The 16816-nt window shown below is 32.3% G+C and overlaps 1 protein-coding gene across 16 annotated transcripts in view; it reads right to left on the minus strand.

The window, feature by feature from the left end:
* TANC2 (tetratricopeptide repeat, ankyrin repeat and coiled-coil containing 2) overlaps nucleotides 1-16816 on the minus strand; it is a gene marked incomplete at its 3' end in the record, with an annotated part of 357840 nt that overhangs the window by 314867 nt on the left and 26157 nt on the right. For all 16 annotated transcript variants that reach the window (XM_082373745.1, XM_082373742.1, XM_082373746.1 and 13 more), the window contains one exon: nucleotides 3713-3806. In XM_082373745.1, the coding sequence (XP_082229871.1) occupies nucleotides 3713-3779 (67 nt within the window). In that variant the 5' untranslated portion in view covers nucleotides 3780-3806. The remainder of the gene's footprint in view (nucleotides 1-3712; nucleotides 3807-16816) is intronic.

Consider the following 16816-nt stretch of genomic DNA (forward strand, 5'->3'; position numbering starts at 1 on the left):
AAATTATTAATAAAAACCAACAGAAACAGACACATTTAGAGTTAGACAGAAAAATATAGACATAAATATAGTAGGTCTATATTTATAAAAGATAAGAGACAAGATTGAGAATAGTACTGACAAAGAACAGAAAAAAATAAAAAGAACCTAATGGTGTCTACCTGCAGACTGTTTTTAAGTTGAAAGGGGAAAATTAGTATCTATATAGCAGAGAAACTGGACAGTACACTGATTTGGTCATCATAATCACTAATGAGTGACAGATGGACATTATGTGCCTCCAGCTGTGATAACCCAAGAAGAAAAGAACATATGTAACATTCAGACCACAGAAACATACCCTGAATCTAATCATTAAAAAAAAATCAGAACAAATATAAAATTAGGAGCATTCTGGTTATTCTTCAAACATGTCAAGAAAGGCTGAGAAACTGTTTCAAATTAAATGAGAGTAAAAAGACATAACAAGTAATATAATACCTTATTCTAGACTGGATCTTGGAAACGAAGGGGGAAAATTCTTTTTTAAAAAATTACTAGGTAAACTGACAAAACTTGGAGAATGGATGGTAGATTGGATAAAAGTATTATATCAATCTTAAACTGCTTGAGGTTGATAACTGGACTGTGGTATAAAAAAGAATTTCCTTAAGAAATACCTGTTGAAATTTTTAGGAGTAAAGGGGCATGATGTATTTAACCCACCCTCAAGTGATTTAAAAAAGAGTGAGAGAGAGAGAAAGGGTGAAGTAGGGGAGAAACGGAGACACTGTGCGTGTGTACTTATAGAGAGAGAATGATCAAACAAGTGCGGTGAAAAGTTCATGAATCTGTGCAAGGGTATATGGAGTTCTTTGTACTACTGCTGCAACCTTTCAGTAAGCTTAAAATTATTTCCAAATTTTGGGAATTCCCTGGAGGTCCAGTGGTTAGAACTCTGTGCTTTCACTGCCAAGGGCCTGGGTTCAATCCCTGCTCAGGGAACAAGGATCCTGCAAGCCACACAGCGTAGCCAAAAAAAATTAATTAAAAAAAAGTATTTCCAAATTAAAAAAAAAATTTTTAAAGCAAATGGAAGTTCTAGAACTGAAATATACAAAAACTAAAATTAAGAACTGAATGTGGTTAAGAGCAGATTATATACCAATGAAGAGTGAATTAGTGAACTATAAGATAGATAAAAAGAAAATATCCAACATAAAGCATATAGAGACAAAAGAATAGAAAGAGAGTGTAAGAGACATAGATGACACGCATGTAGTCTATCAAATGCATAACTGGAGTCCTAGAAAGAAAGGAGAAAGAGAAAAAAGGGAAAAAAATAAAATTTGAAGAGATAATGAGTAATAGCTTTCCAAAACTGATGAAAGTCATCAAGCCACAGATTCAAAAAACCCTACAAACATAAATAAATAGAAGAGAAACAAAGACAGATTAAAAAGAAAACCACTCCTAGGCACATCAATGTAAATGTAGAAAACTAAAAACAAAGAGAAAAACGACAGATTGCCTTTAAAGAGGGAGCAATTAGACTGACAGTTGACTTTTCACCAGAAATAATTCAAGAAACCAGAAGACAATGAACAATATTTCAAAGTGCTGAAAGAAAATAACTGCCAACCTATAATTCCACTCCCAGCAAAAACATCCTACAAAAATAAAGGCAAAATAAAGACACTTTCAGATAACTAAACACAAAGTAAAATCACCACATCAAGATCCCAACTAAAGGAAATTTTAAAGGGTATTCTACAAACAAAAAGAAATTTGGTGATCCCATCTAGAAAGTGAAGGAAGCAGGAGGGAACGAATATCAATAAAAATGTCAAATATGTGAATAAACCCAAACAACAGTGACTACATAAAACAATAATAATGTCTTGTGGTGTTTAAATACATATAGGTGTAAAGATTATAAGGCTCTTCCATTGTCCAGGAAGGGGGTAAAAGTACCAATTGATACCAAACTTTGATTGATGTTTTAATCTTTAAACTAACCACTGAATGAATTATAAGAGTATATAATCTCCAAGTCAATAAGGAGAGATGTGGAATATAAAAAATCTTTTGATCAATCCAAAATAAAGCAATAAAGGAGAGAGAAAAAGCATAGAACAGTCAGGACAAGCACAAAACACACAGCAATATGTTATATTTAAACCCAAATGTATCACTGGTTGAATTACTGTAGACGAACCAACATCTCCCTTAAGAGAAAAACTTGTCTGAATGAATAAAAAAAGAAAATTCAACTATGTGCTAGTAACAGTATAACCAGATATATATGTTGAAAATAAAAGAATGGAACAAATTATACCTTATAAATACTAATCAAAAGAAAGCTAGTATAGCTATACTAACATTAGACAAAGTCAGCTTTCAAACAAAAGGCATTATTAAAAATACAGAGGGACATTTCATCATGGTAAAACAGTTAATTCACCAGGAAGATATAGTAAGTCTAAATTTCAATGCATCTAATAAGATATCTTTCAAATATAGACAATTCTACAATCAAAGTGTGAGATTTAATCACACCTTTCTCAGTAAATAATTTTTAAAAAATAAGTTAGGATATAAAATGTTTGAGGACTACCATTAACAAAAACCGACCCACACTACACCCAATAACTGCAGAATCTACATTATTTGGTGCATCTAGAACATTAGACTAAATTGATCATATGCTGAGCTGTAAGGGAAATCTCAATAAATATGAAAAGAATAAAATACAGGATAGGTTCCCTGATAAGAGTACAATTAAGCTAAGTTAATAATAAGATAACCAGGAAATCATCAACTGTTTGGAAATTAACAATTATACTTTAAATACCTATGGATCAAGAAGAAATCACAAAGAGAGCTAAAAAACATTTTGAAGAGAATGATAATGAACATAATACTACTTATGAAAACTTGTAAAATGCATAAAAATTAGGAAATTGAAAAGATTAAAAGGATATAATAGCAACAAGGATATACTATATAGCCCAGGGGATTATATCCATTATCTTATAATAACCTATAATGGAATATAATCTGCAAAAATACTGAATCGCTATGATGCACACCTGAAACTAACACAATATTGTAAATCAACTATACTTCAATTAAAGAAAAGAACATGATAAATACCAACAACCCATTTGCAGAAAACAAACATTTAGTACATTAATCTTCAACATTTCTCCCAAAAAAGTATCTATACAGTTTTGGTTTGTTTTTACCTTAAAAGCCTAAGAATTACACTCTTGTTTTTTTTAAAAAATCTTTATTTTAATGACTAGAAAAATGTTCAACTTATATTTCACTTTCTGTATAACCCTTTGAGGACAGTTTCTATTATTTTTAGTCTCATTCCCCAAAGAGTATCTAGGACTGAAATAATTTCACATGTTAATTCAAAAGTAAATTTAGGTCTAGAAAGTCTTTAATACATAGTTCACAAAAGCATTATACTCTCATATATAAGAAATAAATATTTTTCTTTCATAAACTCTTCCTTTACCTGACTATTCCTGATGAGTGTTCATCAAGTGTTCCTCTTAATAAAGAGTCTGACAGCCTACAGGAACGTACACTTTCTTTTTTTCTAAATTAAATAAGCCATTTAATAAATAAATATATAAAGTGTTGTAGCACTAATTCAGATCCCTAAGAGAACTTTCTTTTCTAAAACATCACACGGAATAAATGTAGCAGAGTCACTCACCACTTGATCTGTTCTTACGACTTGATTTCCCTCCAGTAAGAAGCATCTTGAGACTATTCCGAAACATGGTTGTGCTAGTCTAGTATTCACAAAACTGTAAAAGAAAATGTGGGAAAACGTTAGAAAACTTGGTTTTCTATTCAAAATACTATTAAGAATTAATTTTAAATGTGCTATAAGGAATTAACTACTCTGTTTATAGTACAGAAATTTTAACTACATGAGAGAAACATTTATTTAAATAATTTAATTTAATTAAACATTTATGTTGTTTCTTAAAAATATACTATAATACTTTGAGTACCCTAAGAGACAAAGGTAGACATCACTGAGGGTACACAGAAATAGAAAACAATTAGGTAGGTATAAATACAGTTTACCCTTCCACCAGGCTCTCCATTTCTTGGACAATTTTCCCATATGCTCAATACACACACCCAAAGTTTAAGAGTTCAGAACTTAAGAATAGATGCCTATTTCCCATTGGTCAAGCCAGAATTCCACCTCACAAGACTACTAATATATATGAGTACATCAGTATACAGATATACTACTAACCTCTGTATGTCCCACTCCTATCAAAGGAAAATCCTGCTGATTGTGCTTTGGATTATGTCCTCTCTCACCTCAAGAACTTTTATCTAAAAATCATCTTCCTTTTCTCTTTCACGCGGCTTTAATTTTTTTCTCTCTACTGAATCATTCCAGTCATAACATAAACATGCTAGTATGTCTTAACCAAAAACAAATAAGTTAAGTCCCTCTCTGTATTCCCACAAGGACCAATTACTGCTCCTATATCCTTGCTCTGCACAGCAAAATTTCCCAAGTGTCAATACTTGGCACCTGCAGCAGATTGAACAGAGCAAATGTGAATTAGAACAGAGGTTAATAGAAAATCTCTGAACCAAAGCACAGAGAAATTAAAGGTTGAAAACTACAGAAGAGTATGAGAGGCATATGGAATCCTTTGAAAGGTTCTAACATACATATCATTGAAATCCCAGAAAAAATAATAAAGAAACGTTATCTGAAGTGACAACAATCAAGAATTTCCTAACATTGATGAGACATAAAGCCACATCTTTAAGCAGCTAGGGAAAAAATAAACACACTGAAAGAAGCAACAATCAACAGACTGAGAGATAACTTTCAATAGAAATGCTGAATGGCACAAGACAATGGAATGACTGCTTAAAATTTTTGAAAGAAAAGAGGTGCCAATCAAGAAATCTATTCACAGTTTAAAATGTTTTGAAAAATGAAAATGAAATAAAGGTGATTTCAGAACAAAAACAAGGAATTTATCAGCAAAAGAAATACTAAAAGGGAGTTCTTCCAACAGAAGGAAAATGATACTAGAAAAAAACATAGAAATGCAAAAAGGAAGAGCCATAGAAAAGTAAGCATATTGGCAAATAAGAATGAACAATAATTGTAAAAAAAATAACATTACTAACTTGTTAAGTTTAAAATATATAGAGATTTTAAATGCATAACGACAATGACAGAAAAGTGAGGAGTGGGGTAAACGAAGTTAAAGAGTGCAAGATATCTGTCTACATTGTGCAGGAAGTGGCAGAAGTAATAATTTACACTAGACTGCAACAACTCAAAATTCATGTAGTAATTTCTAGGATAGCCATTAAAAGCTAACTGATGTGAGAAAAAGAATGATTAAAATATCTGACTGAACCAAAGAAGGTAAGAAGTGAGAGAAAAAGCACAGTACCTGTGGATAAAATATAAAACAAATAGTATGTTGGTAGCTTTAAACTTAAATTATATCTGTTATTATGTTAAATACTCTACTAAAAGACTATTTATGGACACAGAAAGATTAAATATAAAATGATGAGAAAAGATATACTACACAAAAACCAATTAAAAAGAAGCTAGCATAGCTATGCCAATATCAGACAAAGTAGACAAGGCAAGATATTTCTTAATAATTAAAAAGTCATACCAACAAGAAGATACCCTAATTCTAAACCTCAATGGACCCAACAACAAAGCTTAAAAATATATAAAGCAAGAATATCCAAGACTAATAGATGATACAGACAAATCCATAATCACATGGGAGACTAACACACATTTGTCAATAGCTACAAGTCAAGCAGACAAAAAATTTACTTAAGATATATTGATAGAAGATTAGAACTACATAATTAACCAACTAGACTTACAAAGTATATGTACAGTACGCTCTTCCAAATAAAAAGAGAATACACAAACTATACACAAAACATATACCAAAATGGACCATATGCTGGGTTATAAAGCAAGTCTCAATAAATTTCAAAGCACTGAACTCTTTGGGAGTATATTCTCTGACTACAATGCAAATTATTACAAGTGAATAATTTTTAAAAATGGAGAAAATCCCCTACTGCTTGAAAATTAAGTGATGCACTTCTAAATAACCCATGAGTCAAAAAAAGTAAATAAATCACAATGGAAATTTAAAAATATTTGCAATGAATGATAATGAAAAAATGACTTAGAGAAACATATGGGATGTAACTAAAGCAATGTTTATAAATAAATGTATACCTTAAATGCAGTATTAGAACAGAAGGGTCAAAATCAATAGCTAAACTTCTATCTCAAGAAGTTCAAAAACAAACAGCAAACCAAATCCAAAGAAAGTAAATGGAAAGAAAGAGTAAAGAGTAAAAATGAGTGAAGCAGAAAACAAATCCAAAATGGATAAAATCAACAAAGTCAAACAATGGATTTCTGAAAAGTAGCAAAATTGAAAAACCTAGTAGCAAGGCTGATCAAGAAAAACAGATGGAAATTACCAATATCAGGAATGCAATAGGGGACATCATTTCAGATACTAAAGCCTTTTTCTAAATAGGAAGATATACGAACAACTTTACACCAAATTTAACATTTTACATGAAACAAATTCTTTGAAAAATACAACTTAATGAAACACAAAGTTGAGCAGAAAATCTCAACTACCTCTATCTCTATTAAAGAAACTGAATTTATCAAAACTTTTCCCACAAAGAACAGTACCGGGCCAGACTATTTCACTGGTGAAGTCTGGCAAACATTTAAGAAAAACACCAACCTTATAAAAATTCTTTAAGAAAATAAAAATAATACTTCCCAACACATTTTAAGAGGGCAACATGATCTTAATCACAAAATCTAACAGAGATTATAAGAAAAGACAATTACAGATTACATATCTCATGAACATCGACTCAAAAATCCTTAACGAAAGACACTGAAAACTACAAAAGGTTGCTTTAAAAAGAATTAAAGAAGACCTAAATAAGTAGAGACAGAGGCACACCTCGGAGATACTGTGGGTTTGGTTCCAGACCACTGCAGAAAAGTAAATACTACAATAAAGTGAGTCACACGAATTTTTTGGTTTCCCAGTGCATATGAAAGTTATGTTTATACTGTAGTCTATTAAGTATGCAATACCATTATGTCTGAGAAAACAATGTATTATATATACCTTAATTTTAAAATACTTTAATGCTAAAAAACGCTAACCATCACCCAAGCCTTCAGCAATTTATAGTGATAACATCAAAGATCACTGATCACATACAGAAAATAAACTAGTGGCTACCAAAGGGGAGAGGCAAATTAGGGGTATGGGATTAAGACTTACAAACTACTGTGCATAAAATAGATAAGCAACAAGGATATATTGTATAGCACAGGAAATTATAGCCATTATCTTGTAGTAACTTTTAATGGAGTACAATCTGTAAAAATATTGAATCACTATGCCGTATACCTGAAACTAATATAATATTGTATAAATCATACCTCCATTTTAAAAAAGATCATTGATCACAGATCACCATAACAAATATAATAAAAAATGAAAATGTTTGAAATATTGCAAGAACTACCAAATTGTGACAGAGACATGAAGTGAACAAATACTGTTGGAAAAATGGTGCCAATAGACTTGCTCGACTCAGGGTTGCCACAAACCTTCAATATGTAAAAAACACAATATCTGCAAAGTACAGTAAAGCGAAGCGTAGTAAAACAAGGTATGCCTATATACTATGTTCACAGATTGGAAGGTTCAATATCATTAAACTGTCAATTTCCCTATATTGCTCTAAAGAAACAATACAATCTCAACCAAATTCCAGCAGGCATTTTTTTTGTGTGTAAATTGAGAAGCTGATTCTAAAATGTATATGGTACTGCAAAGAGCCTAGAACATCCAAAGCAATCTTGGAAACTACCAAAAAAAGCTAAAGCACTTATAAGACCCAAAATCAAGACTCACTCTATAAAGCTCCAGTAATTGTGACAGTATAGTACTGTCGTAAGATTCATCAAATAGATCAATGGAACAGAATAGCTAGTGCAGAAAAAGACCTATACTTAATACCGTCATTTGTTTTCAACAAAGTCATTAATGGGTAAAGGAAAGTCTTTTCAACAAATGGTGGTGGAACAAATACATATCCATTTTTTAAAACTTAACCTTGGTCTGTGCCTCACACTACACATGAAAATTAATTCAAAGTAAATCAAACATCAAACATCGTATAAATGCTAAAATCATAAAGCTTTTAGAAGAAAACACAGGAGAATATCTTCATTATTTAGAGGCAGGCAAAGGATTCTTAGACACAGCAAGTAATAACCATAAAAATTCATTAAAATGTAAAAAAACATGTGCTCATCAAAAATAACACTGAGTAAATGAATAGACAAATCACAAACTGGGAGAAATTATGCACAAAACATATATCTAACACAAATAAACATGCAAGATATATAAAAAACACCTACAACTCGATAATAAAGAGACAATTCAATTTTTAAATGTGTAAAAGATTTGAATAGACACTTTTTAAAAAAAGATATATCTTCTTTTTTAACACACATATAAAAGGAGCTCAACATTTTGTCATTGGGTAAATACAAATTACAACGAGCTACCTCTATATTCCCACCAGAAGAGCTAATTTTTTAAAGCCTGACAATATCAAATATTGACCAGGATGGAGAGCAACTGAAATTCTTAATACATTGTTTTAGGAGTATAATGGTACAATTGCTTTGGAGAGTTTATTATAAAACTAAGCATATACCTAACATATGACTCCACCCCTTACATATTTACCCAGGAGAAATGAAAACATATGTGCTTAAAAAGACTAGTACAACAATTTTCATAGCAGCTTTATTCATAACAGCCAAAAACTAGCACAGGTGCCCATCAACAGGAAGATGGATAAACCGTGGGATCTTCTTACAGTGGAATACTACTCAGCAATAAAAAGGTATGAACTATTCATATGTTCAACAACACAGATAAATCTCAAAATATAATATGTTGAGTGAAAGAAACTTACATTAAAATGTATGCAGTAATATATGGTAAGAAAAAAATCAGAATAATGGTTGTCTCTTAGGGATACATATGAGAATTAACTGAGAAAAGGCATGAGAAAATTTTCTAGTATGATGGTAATATTCTGTTATCTTGAGGGAGCTTGGGATACACATATGCATACATTTGTCAAAACTCAGCCAATGTTCACACCAGATTTATGCATCATATTGCATATAAATTTTACTTCAGAAGAAAAAAGTGAGAAAATATTCAACTTTACTTAATGATATTCATGCTTAAATATTTAGAGGAAAGCATACTGATATATCCAATTACTTTGACATGCATTAAAAAAATAAGACAAAATGATGGATGGATAGAGGGAAGTGAAGGCACACATGTAATAAAGCAATTATAGCAAAATGTTAACACAAGATTCTAAGTAGTGGATATACATGTGTTAAATGTAAAATTATGTTAAATATCTGTATGTTTGAACTTTTTTATATGAGGTAAAAACACTCTGCCACAAAAGAAACTCTAGGCCCAGATGATTTCAACAATTTAAGGAAGAAATAATATCAATCTTACACAAATTGTTCCAGACCACAGAAGAATAGGAAGCATTTCCAAACATGTTTTCTAAAGACAGCATAAGCTTGATAACAAAAGTCAACAAGGTTGTTACAGGAAAGAAATGTTACAGACCTCTCTTTTGCCATAAGTACAAAAATTCTAAACAAAATATTAGCAAAATCAAATCTACCAATATATAGATCAGGACCAAGTGGTGGTTTAATTCAGAAATGCAAAAATGATTTAACACATGAAAATCAATATAATTTACCATGTAACAAAAGAAATAAATCATATTATCAATAGATGAAACAAAACCAATTGATAAAATTCAACATTCATTCATTATTTTTTAAAAAACTTACACAAAACAAGAAATAAAAGAGAAGCTCTTTAATATCATAAAGCGTATCTTTTAAAAAGCCTATAGAGGACTTCCCTGGTGGCGCAGCGGTTAAGAATCTGCCTGCCAATGCAGGGGACGCGGGTTTGATTCCTGGTCCGGGAAGATCCCACATGCCGCGGAGCAACTAAGCACATGCACCACAACTACTGAGCCTGCGCTCTAGACCCAGTGAGCCACAACTACTGAGCCCACGAGCCACAACTACTGAAGCCTGCATGCCTACAGCCCATGCTCCGCAACAAAAGAAGCCACCACACTGCAACAGAGAGTAGCCCCTGCTCACCGCAACCAGAGAAAGCCCGTGCGCAGCAATGAAGACGCAACACAGCCAAAAATAAATAAATTTATTTTAAAAAATAAAAAAATAAAAAGCCTACAGCAAACATCATACTAAATGGTGAATGACTGCAAACATTCCCCCTGAGACTGAAGAATGTGACCACTTATTATCACTACTTGCACTTAACATGGTCCTGAAGGTCTTAGCCAGTACAAATAGGTAAGAACATGAAATAGAAAGTATAAAGAATGAGAACAAAAATGCCACTTTCACAAACAGTATGATTACTTACTTAGAAAACCTAAAAGAATTTATAAACCATTAGAATTAATAAGTGAATTTAGCAAGGTCATTAGATACAATGTAAAACAAGATTTAAGGTGAACATGAAAAAATAACTTATCCTTTTTCCAGTGAAGATAAATATGGTGATGAATCCTAAAAATATTTCAAGCATTTATGAAATATTCCTTTTATACATGCATCTTGAGAGCCATTTTTAGGGTTTCTGCCCCCTAATCTTACTTTAAGAGACTATCTGAGAAGTAAAAGTTCCAAGCTTGATAAGTACTTACTTCACTAATATTTGAAAGACTTGAAAAAATTGTTTTATATGTAGGGATATATAAAAAATACACTTCATGCTTTAAAACATACCATGAAATTTAAATAGCAAACTTTAGAATTCTTAAATTTATATTTTCTTAGAAGAGAATGAACAACTATTTTCTTATATATCAGATTCTCTGCATGTATACAGGTGAGAAAAATATATATTATGTAAAATATTATACACATATGATTTCATTTAGTCCTCATCAAAACCTCCTTAAGACAGGTAGTATTTGCTTCATTTTAAAGAAAAGGAAGCTGAATTAAAGAAAAGCAAAATAGCATGTCCACAGTTATACAGCTAATAAATGCTTAAGGTCATATTTGAACCCATGCTCTTTGTCCGCCTCCTCATTGTCTCTTCTTAAATAAGAAACACTTAATAAATCTATTTAAAAGAGCTGAAACTATGAAATTTCTAAATCTAGTGATCCAAATTAAAACTCCCAGAAGCAGTATTCCATTTGGTTCTTGTTTTTAAAATACGTTTAATTTATTTATCTTTTTGTGGCACTACCACATACTTATTTTACCTTACTCTAGTAAATTTTTTTTTTTAAGTACTGCTACAGGTTGGCATTAGTCTTTGCAAATGCATCAAGAAAAATTATGGGGCTTCCCTGGTGGCGCAGTGGTTGAGAATCTGCCTGCCAATGCAGGGGACACGGGTTCGAGCCCTGGTCTGGGAAGATCCCACATGCCGTGGAGCGACTAGGCCCATGAACCACAATTACTGAGCCTGCGCGTCTGGAGCCTGTGCTCCGTAACAAGAGAGGCTGCGATAGTGAAAGGCCCGCGCACCACGATGAAGAGTGGCCCCCACTTGCCGCAACTAGAGAAAGCCCTCACACAGAAACGAAGACCCAACACAGCCAAAAATAAATTAAAAAAAAGACAGAAAAATTATGACAAAACTCATTTGGGGGTGGGGGGAGAAAAGACATCCTGCTTTAGTGGACACTATGATGTCCCACCCAGATCCTTATTACAGGATCAGTGCACCCATCCCTCCAGGTGTTATTATTGGCTGAGAGCTGCTCCCGCTTCACCAGAGAACTGCTCTAGACTGACTAGAGCCACCAATGACTCATTAGTGCAGGAGTACAAAAGACCAGCTCCTTTTAACTCAAGGAGGGCAACTCTGTGGAATGATTTATGCTCCAAAGCCCTCGCCCATCTCTTTCTATTCTTTATTTTTCTTCAAATACTGATCTCTAAATGATGTGTTATATACCTGTTTTTTTTTACTGTCAGTTCCCCCACTAGAATATGAGCTTCACAAGGGTATGAAAGCTGCTTATTTAACTCACTGCTGCAAGCCCGTAACTGGAGAATAATGCCTGGTAAACAGCAGGTACCAAATAAATATTTATTGAATTAATTAATTTCTTTAGTTTGTATATCACTGTCCAAATCGAATCTCTTGTAGAGAAACCTGATCTTACTCTTTTTATCCTTGATGCCTAGCTCATAGGAGGTTCTCAACACTTCTTAAATGAGTAAATAAATCAATGAATAATTGAGCAAAGACTTGATTCATCAGATTATTAACTTGGTAAAGAGGTAAACGGATGTAATATAAGTAAGCTTCAATAGACAAAAACAGGTTATGAACTAACTAGAATAATGAAGACTAAGATGATTGTGCGTCAGAGAAGGGTACAGAAATTTTAGGCAAGTCCAAATTTTTATCTGAGGAAAAATCAAGAAAATTCTAGACATACTTCAAACTTCTGCCTAACTCAGACCTTACTACTATATATGTATAGTTCTTCAAAGTTTCAAAAGGAAAAAAAATGTATAGGCACAGATTATTATTAGAAGAAAAACGAATTATTGCTTAAAATTTACTAAAACTAGGAGTAAAAAAGAATAAAAATTTTAAATCTAAAAATAAACCAAGATAACATTCCACAGTTAATTTAAGTAAAAAATGATGATGGGTGAAATAAATTAATTATAATGATAATCACTTTTTGAAGTATAGGGGTTTTTTTTTTGGTCTTTGGTAGTCCTAAAACATTTTATAAAAATTGACTAAAATGTATAAAGAATGAAATGAAACATAAAATACTTATTTAAGGCTAATTATCCATCTCATTGCTACATTTTGATAAAATGACTTTCTTATTCAAGTTAACCCACCACTAGAAAATTTATTATAATAAAATATTAATACAGAAACTCTACAAAACTGAAGCTAAGTGGAAAATGACAGTTTGATCTAATTGGATTTATGACAGTAATATATGGCTAAATTTCACCCTACTTTTCCAAGTTTTAGATCCAAATTTTTTTAAATGTTAACTCTCTAGGAGAAATAATCAAATAAATTCCTGGCAAGTGAATCTCTGGCAGGAGAATAACAAACAACATTCACAGACCCCCAATCATTTCTAATTGTCTTGTACTTAACTGATTCAAACCTTATGTTATCTACATGACCCTATGTTTGTGACACCTGGCTTAAACCATTCAGGAAAAGTATTGACTATTCTGGTCCTAATGGTCCACCAAGGCTGGAAATTCAATGTCCTATCTCAATATCTTCTTGCACTATTTTATTAGTGGATAATCAAGTTTCATTTTCAATGTTCATCCCTCCTGCACATAGAAAGCCCTTTTCTTATCCTGTTATTCAAAAAAGGAGCACAATATCCCCCTTCATTTAAATATTTATGTAATAATAATGTAATCAAGTTAACTCTTAAGCACTTCTGCACCATTCAGGCTAAATAATCGCAGAATTCCCTTTAACTTTTCCATATCAGACATTTTGCGTTCTGTTAGCCAGCTTCAAAAAAAAATAATCTGTGTTCCTAAATCCTCTTTCATTATCAGTGGTTTGGTATTATTTTTATTCTTATTTCTGGTTTTGTGGTAGATTGACTTATTCTTACTTTTTTTTTTGTTTTCTCATTCTAGAAACAAGTTTCTTGACATTGGAACTACGCCTAGTAGATAAATTATACTATTAACATGCTGTTAAAGTTCTATAGGATCTGAAGAAAATGTTTTCAACAGTAAGAAAATAAAAAACAAGGAAAAATAATAAATTAAGATATTGTCTGTAGAATTTTAATTACAAAAACAAGAATACATACTGATCCAAATGATGAATTAAGTATTATCTTTCCCTATCCAGAAAACCAACAAAATCTCCTTCTAGAATTCTCTCCACAATATTAATTTGGATACTGCCTTTATCAGAGTCCCCTTGAAAACAAACCTGTTGGTATAACTGTGAAAAGTAAACTATAGATCTTTAAAGTAAATGCCACTCATTTTTGAGCATTTATTACTCTTCCCTTCAGAGAAATTTTTGTAAGGGAAAAAAACACACACACATACCCATGCTTACTAAACATTTCAAAGAAAAATTTTAAACATTACAGGGAAAGATGCAGTGGTTAATGATGCAGATATGATGGAAATGTTGGAAAATATGATAATATCATTTTATAATACATGGTTTTAATGGAAGATGCTAAGCACTTAAATACATATCCTTGATTTTAAAATATCTAAAAGATAGCATATTCCTCATACAGAAAACCTGAAAGAAAACATGGCACAAGAATGTAATTAATGACTATATAGTTGTTTAGTGTTTATTTAGTATATGTTTATCTCACTAGACTGTAAAAGCGAGGTTATCACTGAAAACCTGGCACCAGACACAGAAGCTGGCACATAAAAGGCATTTAGTGAGTATTTGTTAAAGGCATGAGGGGGTTCCAAAAAATGGACTCACAAATAATCTAAGAGAGGAATAGAGAAGAACAGAAGATCTCAAAAAAGTATGCACATAACTGTAACAGGAGAAGTAAATAACCAATGACAAATGCAATAATGTGAACCATGAGAATATTAGTTAAAAAATAAATCCAGCAGCATAAACTGGGGCTTTTGAAAAAAGGTAAAAACTCTACGTTAAAAAAAAAAAAAAAAGGATAAACAATGATAGGACAAAATCAATACAAGAAAGAAGAATCATCTGTCCACTATCTGGAAATTGCATGTTTTTCCATCTGTGAAAGGCATGTTGAATGACCAGGATATTATCAAGAATGGCTTTCCATTGAATGTTGACTGAGGTAAATTGCTAGGTGTGTCAGATACATTCCATTAAATAACTCCGGAAGTACCTACAATTAATCAAAGATAAGAGACGGTGACAATATAAAGACGGAAGGACTAAGGGAAAATCCAGAGTATCCAGTATAATATACAATAATCATAAAATATCTGCTCATACTAGAACGTTTTGAACAAGTTATATCCAGAGAAGTCTTTGGACTGAACAAAATTAGCTGAGCTCTGTCCACGGATAAACACTGATAATTTCTCTAAGAGAGAAATTCTGAACTGCACTGAAGAGCATCAAATCATGCAATCTCATTCAAGATTTGAGGGCACAGGAAGGAATGTAGGGCAATTAATTTCTCAAGTAAGGGGAGAAATTGATGATGGGCTCCATCTTACTCTCAATCATCTCACTGTAATGCCCACACAAGGATGCTCACTCTAGCAGTGTATGAAAAATAAAGGAAGACATGGGTATGTACAGCAGCTTTATTTATAACTGCCCAAACTTGGAAGCAACCAAGATGTCCTTAAGCAGGTGAGTGGATAAATAAACTGTGGTATCCAGATTATGGAATATTATTCAGCACTAAAAAGAGGTGAGCTATCAAGCCATGAAAAGACATGGAGGAAACTTAAATGCATATTAAGTGAAAGAAACCAATCTGAAAAGACTATAAGATTCCAACTATGTGACATTCTGCAAAAGGCAAAACTATGAATACTAAAAAGATTAGTGGCTGCTAGGGGTTGGGGGTGGGGGGGTGATGATTAGGCAGAGCAGAGGATTTTTAGGGCAGCAAAAATATTCTGTATGATATTACAATTGTAGATATATGTCGTTATATGTTTGTCAAAACCCACAGAATGTATACCACCAAGAGTGAACCCTAATGTAAACTATGGACTTTGGGTGATAATGATGTGTCAGTGTAGGTTCATCAATTTTAACAAATGTACCACTGAAATGTGGGATGCTGACTGTGGGGAAGGTTGTACATGTGTGGGGACAGGGGGTACACAGGAACTCTGTACTTTCTACTTAACTTCACTGTGAATCTAAAACTGCTCTAAAATATAAAGCTTCTTAATTTTTTTAAAAAAGAGAATAAAAGAAGGCACAGAATGAGGGAGGTAGAGAGGAAGAGAGGACCCATTAATAGGAAAATGATTAAATTTTGGCATAGGAAATACTATGAACTATGGAATACTGTATATGGTTTAAACAACATGTAGCACATCTCTTCTAAGATTAAAAATTCTCCAAGCTTTATCCTTAAGTGAAAAAAAGCAAGTAACAGAGCAGTGTGTGCAGTACAGTCTTATAATTTTAAAAACTATGAGTTTATTGACCTGTACTAGATATACATATGTACTTAAAACTGTGGAGTAAAACTTGTGAGAGAAGATACACAAAACTTCTCAGTGGTTTCCGTAGGAGATGAATACAATGTTGAAAGGAAGATAAATGTGAATTTTTTATTAAATGTATTTGTATTAATGTTAAAAAATAATAAATAAAAATCAGTCGACCCACAGTACATTCACCATCTCTGTCTAGTTCCAAAACATTTTCATCATCCCGAAAGTATTTATTCATTATTGATATCAGTATAAATTTTTAAATTATTCATTAAGTTGGCATAAATTTTCTTTGACTCCCCCAAAAAGCAGATAAGATCTCACAGGGTGAAGGATGAGAGAGCACTCTAGAAAACCTTTGCCTTTCAAGTTGGCTGCCTCCTCAGTTATCCCACCAACCTACATTGTTTCAATGCATACCCAGTGGCATATATACCCCCA

The sequence above is a fragment of the Balaenoptera borealis genome (assembly GCF_965194805.1).
Source record: "Balaenoptera borealis genome assembly, chromosome: 20".
NCBI classification, from domain to species: Eukaryota; Metazoa; Chordata; class Mammalia; order Artiodactyla; family Balaenopteridae; genus Balaenoptera; species Balaenoptera borealis.